At 36.8% G+C, this 8,093-nt stretch overlaps 1 protein-coding gene across 3 annotated transcripts in view; it reads left to right on the plus strand.

Annotated features, from left to right (window-relative positions):
- Nucleotides 1–1,136, plus strand: part of LOC131066147 (uncharacterized) — a 43,334-nt gene extending 42,198 nt beyond the window's left edge. For all 3 annotated transcript variants that reach the window (XM_058000848.2, XM_058000847.2, XM_058000849.2), the window contains exon 3: nucleotides 408–1,136. In XM_058000848.2, coding sequence (XP_057856831.1) covers nucleotides 408–512 — 105 coding nt within the window. In that variant the 3' untranslated portion in view covers nucleotides 513–1,136. The remainder of the gene's footprint in view (nucleotides 1–407) is intronic.
- Nucleotides 1,137–8,093: the final 6,957 nt, after the last annotated feature.

Here is an 8,093-nt window from a genome sequence, read left to right on the forward strand (position 1 = left end):
TGGCACTGATCAATCAGTTGGTTATTTTGCTGTGCTACGACTGGAGTGCTTATCATCATCATCCTGCTCTCCTGTTTTTGAATAGTTAGACCATTTTGAAGCTGATGAACTTTTTGACTTGCTAATGGAAGACCTATTGTTTCAGTAAGCTTCTCTTCTCTTTACATTACTGCTGACACAAGGGGCACCCTTGGGCTTAAACACTGGATCATTGCTTCAGGATAGCCCTAACTTTTAACCTTATCTTCTTCTTGCATGCTTTCTATTGGTGCTGTGTGGATTGTCTTAATGAAAATTTAGACATTTTATTTAATTTAGCATGTTTTTTTTGATGGGAGGAGGTAGCTATTCAGTATATTTGTATGATATTTGTTTTTTTTAACATCATGTGTGTTAACTGTTAACAGAGCAAGTTCCAGACAAGAAGTGGTAACGAGATGGATCCGTCAAGCACTCAACTCCATGAAATAGAGCTGAAAGCAGGAAGAAAACACTGCAGGCCTGAGAGCTAGAAAGAAACTCAATGAGGTTAATCATCACTGTCTCTATTTCAAGGCAACATTGGAAGTTCCCGGTAGTCAGAATCTGGCTATCACCCTCAGAGGACTTTATAACAGAATGTAAATATAAAAGTTAAGTACTCTGGGGGATTGCTGCAGAGGAAATATTGAATGGTGTGCATTGTATTTCTGATTCTATTTGCTCCTAGATATGATGATAAAAGCTAACTAAACATATAAGGATGGGCAGCTTAATAATTGAGAAAGCTCAAGCTGTTGGCATATTTTTCAGTATTCGCCTGAATCTAAACAGTCATTTCATTATGCTAAATATCGATCATCAATGCTTTAGCTATACTGCAACATATATAATCGATTCTAATCCCGCATCCTTGCTTTTGTCTGTTTATTATTTGTATGTAAGGAGTGCCGTTTCTGAAACGCTGAAGGCTTAATATTGCACAGAAATGAGATGGTAAAAGAGGATACACAAATGATATTGCCTGTTCAATGGACGGTAATATGGAGTCAAACTTTTTGTGTCTTGAGCTATTATAAATAATCCCTTTCTTTAAATGTAGCGTCTATTATCAATCATTTTTCTAACATGAGAAAGTTTGGCATCCAATCACAGAATGGTTTGCTTTCTTGAGAGTTATTATAACGCTGCTATATTAAGACTCTTGTACTCTTTATCTTTTAGTTGCTTGTCCAGTGAGTATAATTCCCAATGGTGGTAAAAAAAGATAGTGCAAGACCTAAATTACACCTAACCCTAGCCATTGTTCTAATTTAGGGACATTTATCTAATTTTCATTTTATCCCATCAAATTTGTCATGTGAACAATATTTGATTACCCAATTGTCAATAGTGAGTCTCATTTAGATGTTGGCACTATTTTATAACTTGTTTGAGTGTGATGCATTTTATGTAATTATTAATTTAATTATAATTAATGTGTTGTAAATTTAATTAATGATTAATTAAAGGTTATTGTGACTTTAAATATAATTTTGATTTATTGTTGGATAAATGTTTAATAAATGATTCATGATTTATTGTTTATTTATTTATCGTTTATTATTATAATTTATTATTCATTATTTACTATTTATTTATTATTTATAGTTTATTGTTTATTGTTTATTGCTTATGGTTTATTGTTTATTGTTTATTATTTATTAGCTAATAGGTTATATAGCGTGGGGTTTTCAATAAAATCTGTCTCATGTTGGTTTATGGTTTCTTCTGTTGGTAAACTGTTTTTTGTTGTTGCTGGTTTATGTTTTCCTTCCGCCAACTTACAGTCATGCCACCAATGGGAATGTTGCCTCACGTGAATAACTGCCACTGTCACCATCCTCCGTCACATCACAATATGGTGTGAGATAAAAAAAATCTTCTCTGCATCACTCATTAATCGGCTAAGTATGGTGTGAGATAGGTAATTAATCTTTTGTCCAATCAACTAGAAATGTAGATAATTCTAGAACGTGAAAATTTTATTTACCTCCATAAATGCAGATCATTCTGGAATGTGAAAAATTTGATTTAGCTCCATATCTGATTTCACTTGATCTTTCAGAGATATTTTATAAACCTTTACTTTGCATGTCATGGTGTACGTTTTTGTCATTCACTGAACATTAGAATAAAATGTCAAGGACACTCTACCCTCTTGATCAAAGTCACTACGTATGCCAAGATTGTACAAGAAAGACCACACGATGACTCCAAGGTTTTTATATATGAACAAGTGACTTTGTATTGGGTAGCTTCCTTGGTTATGTATGTTGAAATACAATGGGGACTTACACAAAAAAATATCATTCACATGCTTGGACTTCGACGGATTTAACAGTAACTGTTCTCTTTTTTGTTGTTGTGATTTTTAGATTTAGACTTCCTCAAAAAGGATAAGGGTCTAGAGGTTCTATTCTACTCCTAGGAAATTTGAGAGATGGTGTTGATTAAGGCAAAGGAAACCTTACTTTGGTTTGCCAAATCAACTAGACAAAGTAGGGTGCAATCTTCAAGGATTTGTGTTTGTCATTTTCACATCTGAAGTAAATATCATCAATTTGAACAATATATACCTAGATAGAAGTTAAGCATTCACATAGACAAGCTCAGGCTAGCTTTGCACGATAAATGAAAATCATCCACTCATCAAAAGTATGAGCAAATAGCTTCACCTTGAATTAACACTAATCAAATTTCGCATTCCGTTTATCAACTTAAAGAAAATTCTAATCTATTGTGTTGAAGAAATTGTAAACCATGCCAATCACTTAGATAATAGAGATTACAAAGCCTAGAAGCACACAAGTAATTTATTATCCAAAATGACCTCTTGGAACAATTTATCAAAAGCCTCACTCTTCGAATGAGAGGAGACCTTATATAGGCACACAAAAGTTTTGAACGACTGAGATCAAATATTGATCAAGGGTCCAGATTGAATAAACAAAACCTTAATTAGGGTTTCCCAAAACTCAACTAGTTCAAACAAGAGAGAACAAGACAAGTGGCACAAGTTGCTATTTTCAAGGAAGTGAGCGTCCACTTTATCTTCTGAAAGCTGCAAATTCGATGTATCTGAACATGAGTAGTTGGACCTCCTCCATGGTGACATGTGGCAAGCTGCCAATTTGATAATCAATCATATCCATGTCATCGGTACATGTGGCGAGAGTGTCTTCCCAGTTAGCGACCCGTGTTAAGAAGTTCTCATCAATGAGCAAGAAGCTTGAAACTTTGGTGTGATCTTTGAGAATCGGCCCTGTGAAGTTATAGAAATTTCCCTAAATCTTGGCCTTCAAATTCTCTACACGTAAATGCTTTTCGTGCACCTCATCCTACCTCAATACCTCAGCTACCTCAGCTGCTACAAGGAAGATCTTGTCCTGAATACCCCAAATAATCCTCTTTATCTCTACACACTTAGCTTCTAATTTCTTCAGAGATTCAACCCTGCTAGTCAAGACAAAGTACCAAGTGTTGAAGTCATATATGTCACTAGGCTGAATAACCTTTCCATCAATTAAATCCTACTGGGGAAGCCCTCTGATGGCTTTCAAGCACAAGATTATTCTGTTTCGAATGTCTTCAATATCCTCCCAAGCTTCAGACATATCCTAGACTCTGCTCAAGAGGGATGAGGTGGAGTCATATGCTGATACTAAATTCTCAACAAGTATATCAACACGCTATATGACATCAGAAGTCCATCCTTTGACTTCTTTGAAAGTTGTTCTCATGTCCTCGTAATCTTTCATGGACTCTTGTGGAAGGGGCAAGGGTGGAGTAATTGCTACCTTCTGCCAATCAATGGGGTTTATCAAATGCTAGACATACCTCTTCCACTGCTCATTTTCAGCTTCTAGCTTCTTTCTCTTCTCAACTTCCTTGTTCAATCTCATCTTAAGGGTGTTGCAGGAATCACCAAACTCCTGGACTTCCTAAATTTTGGTGGTCTTACCCAAGCTTATGGTGGTGATTTCATATTCCTCAGGAGTGATGCTATCCAGAGCTTTATTTCCTTTAGGCACTACCACCTAGATAGACTCAAATCTTGCACTATTCCTTTGGATAAAAGAAAACTTCTTGGCTGACTTAGATGGTCTCTTTTCATTTGGCTTATTCAACTCAACCAAGAGTGCTGCTGCATTATCTTCTTGATGAACTTCTTCAGGAACCTTAACTTTCATCCTTTCTTTCAACCAATCAAGGATGGTTGACTGCTCCATGCCACTATCATCAAAATCATCCTCAATTCCTTTTAGTGCAGAAATTATACCATCCAAGATTCCTCCTTCAGGTTTATGATTCTCTGCCTCTACAACTTTAGTGAGGATGGGCTCTTGAATTGGTTCCTCAATGATGGGAGAAGGGATCTCCATCTCATTGCCTCCCATTTCATTTTCTAGTTCATGTTCATTAATCAAAATTCTGACTGGAGCTGTGGATGTAGCGCTAATAGTTGAATGACCTTCATTGGAATTCTGCCGCTTGCTTATATCTTCCTCTCTAGTGACTTTCTTTCCCTTTGCCCTTACTGAATTATCAATGGGCTCCTTCTTTTTCCTTGATCCAACACTTTATGGGTTCCTTGGATTGTTGGATGTCACAATGTGATTTGAAAATAAGGACTCATCAGTCCCCATAAGATCTTAAGTGAAGGCGATATTCTTCTCTTTGAGCTCCTTTGTCTTCTGAGCTATCCACCACTTAGAATATTCAATTGCCGGTCTCATTAGATCACCCAAGTTGGATCTCTTAGAATCTGTCCAATCAACTAGGGAAAGAGGCTTGTTCTTTAGGTTGGCACAGCGTGGCTGCTCATATTCATTATCTTCCTCAAGTTGATTTACTATACAGAAGACTTCAGATGGCCTAATCAAACTGAGTGGAATTCTGGACCATAGTCTCCTTCTCACATGGAAGTTGTCCACAACGTTGGCCCAATAGTCTTCAAGGTCCGACCTATGCTCAAACTTCATTCCATTCACCAATCCCATTTGGTGAAAAGGATTAAAATAGCTCCTTGCTTGATACTGCAGGAATGGCTACCACTAAATCTCTTTATCTACATGTGTGGCAGCCTGAGTGCATGGACAAGATTCCAAACCTTTTCCAATATTGAGGGGAAAAAATGCTCCTATCTTTTACTTTCCTCTCTGCACAACCATGAAAGTTTCCAACTGCCTTATCACTTCGAGCAAAATCATCCTGTTTGTGGGAGACATGGGAAGCTTGTATGGGGGTCCAACAAATCCTTGAATTCACAAATATGTAAATCTGGGGTATCGGATATACCAATATCCGAATTTGCTAATCAAATCCTTGGACTCCTGAGAGAGTCTTTGATGAATACCACCCTGAAGGGTCCTTGTGATGTGCATAAGAAAGGCGTCATTGACCCTTTTGAAGTGAAACTTCTCTTCTAGGTGCAAATGTGGGTAGCAGTCATATACACTGAACTGATTCTCCTTGTTCCCCACTTCTCCTCTACAAACTAGGCCTCTATATCTATAGGTTTTAGCCAAGGAATATATCAAGTAGGAACTCATGTAAAATGTTCTATCCTTTTCTAGATTTCGAAGTTGATCATCCAAATTATCAATGATGATCTTAGCCCAGTTGATCATCTTCACGCCAACTGTAACCTCATGGATAAAGTAGTACATGCAAGGTTCAAATGGAGCACCCTGCTGGCTGCCCATAACTTTGTTCAACAAAACAATAAGGTCACCATAGTCTTCCTTGAAGTAGGGTCTAAGAAGGGTCTTAGGCATTTTTGACACACTCTTCCTTGGCTTCTCCAACCATGAATGATTGATGTTGGATTAGTACTCTTTAGTGTTGTCCTCATATAATTTAGTAGCTTCCTCCCTTGTCATATAGACCATGTTGTGGTATTCGACTATGTTACCCCGAGTTTCCGGGACAAGGACGACAGGGGACGACGAGACGAGTTTCCGGGACAACAATTTTTTTTGCCAATTTTGGGTACTACGGGGGACGGCAAAGGGGACGGCAAAGGGGACGGCTATATAAAATATAGGAAATTTTTTAAATATATCGTGAAATTTTAAATTGTCATATGAAAAATAGATAAAGCATATATATATACATTATATTCATATGAAAACATGGATAAAGCAAGTATATGTACATTATAGAACCTTAACATACCACATTTGTGTTCAGAATTCATTGTCAATACTCAATATGCATTCATAATTGAAAATACATTGTCAATATGCCAACACTTGTTTGCATGTAGTTCATTGTTTATTTCTGGTTGAAGGATATTTTGATAGTCTTCCATTTCTATTATGACCTACAACCGCTTCTTTATGCACTACAAAGTTCTGGATGTTTGTGAAATTCTATACCAAGCTGTTATTCATATTTTTGAGTGCTTTTGGCTATGATTCAGACCCGTTTACCTTTCATAATTGTGAAAAGTCCAATATTGCAGACCTACAACCACTTTTTTATGCACTACCGTGTTCTAAGTGTTTGTGAAATTTATTACCAGGTTGTTGTTCATTATTTCTAAGTGCTTTTAGAAGTGATTCAAACATGTTTACCCATCATATTAATGAAAATCCAATTTTATAGACATAATAAAATAAAAAAATATTTTTTTGAACATTTGAGTCTTTTTTTGTTTTTTAAATGTGCTGGGAAAAGGGGGATGACTGGCCGTCCCCGAGACAGTTAGGGGACGGGGGGACGTCCCCAAACCATATTGGGGACAGAGGGATGTCCCCTTTGAGAGTCATTGTCGTCCCCAAGTTTCCGGGACGTTTCCCACAAATTTTGCAATTTTGGGGACCGCGAGGGGACGTCCCCTAGCCGTCCCCAATTCCCCGAAACGTCCTCGGGTGCGGGGACGGGGGATTTTAACCCAAGGACGTGTCCCCAGGTTATGTAGGTATTCAGGGATACGAAAGGCTTCTCTTATTGCTACTTCTCCTATATTAGCCAACACTCTTCCATTAGGAGCTACAATCTCTCTCTCCATGGGGTTGTAGTGTTTGGAACACTCAGCGATCAACTCATTACTCTGGACTGTTAGAAGAAAACCAACAACTTGCACAATTCCGTTCCTCATCATTCTTCGAGCAATTGGAGTGGGTAATTGTGAGTTTGTGCCATGCATTCTCTTTTTGAATTCACGGAGGTTGATATGTCCAAGGTTGGTGTCTCCAACTTGCTTCCACTTTGAGTTCATCTTGAATTCTAGAGGGGAATCCTTGTCTACTTGGAACTTCATCTGAACTTTTCTTGACGATCCGACCCCCAAGGTTATCCAAATTTGCAAAAAAAATAAAAAAGATTAAGTTAAAATCTTCATTTTAAGTGTGTATTTAGGGGTTTCGATAACTAAGTGAATTCTGATTTTCTACTTTTTCAATGCTTAGCGATTTGGACAGCGTCTCAACACTCAAATTTTCCTAAAAATTCTTAGGAAAACTTGAAAATATGGATCAACTTGGGAACTTCTTGATTGATTTTAATCAAAATCAAACCTGAAAATGAAAATTCTACTCCCAAATTCCACTACTTATGCATTAAAATCCAATTGAAAGGGCAAAAAATGAGAGAGAAAGGAAGAAAATTGAGACAAATAAGTTGTTTCTCTTTAAAAACTTCAAAAAATCAAGTCAAAAACCTTGATAATCTGCCTTAAAAACCCATTTGACCTACAAGAAAGAAGAAAAAAGGTGTTGTTTGTCTTATAAAATCTATGATTGAACTTGAAATATTGTTGAAATACTCTTCAAAACCTTCAAAATCCACTTCAAATTTGTGTGAAACTCTTCAAAACCTTGTTGAAAACCTTTAAAACCTTCATAAAACTCTTCAAAACTTCTCCAAATTCTCTCTCAAGTTCGAACTTCATTAAGAATAAAATGAGAGAATGAAAGGTTATTTGTACAAAACCTCAAGAAGTTCAAATTTTCAATTTAGAAACACAACAAATCATTCCAAGTTCGAACTTGTTTTGTTTCCACTTTTGCTCCAGTCTTTGAATTCCAAAAGAAATACTATTTTCAGTTTTAGTTGAGATGAATCCT

Source organism: Cryptomeria japonica, chromosome 1, assembly GCF_030272615.1.
Source record: "Cryptomeria japonica chromosome 1, Sugi_1.0, whole genome shotgun sequence".
In the NCBI taxonomy this organism is placed as follows: Eukaryota; Viridiplantae; Streptophyta; class Pinopsida; order Cupressales; family Cupressaceae; genus Cryptomeria; species Cryptomeria japonica.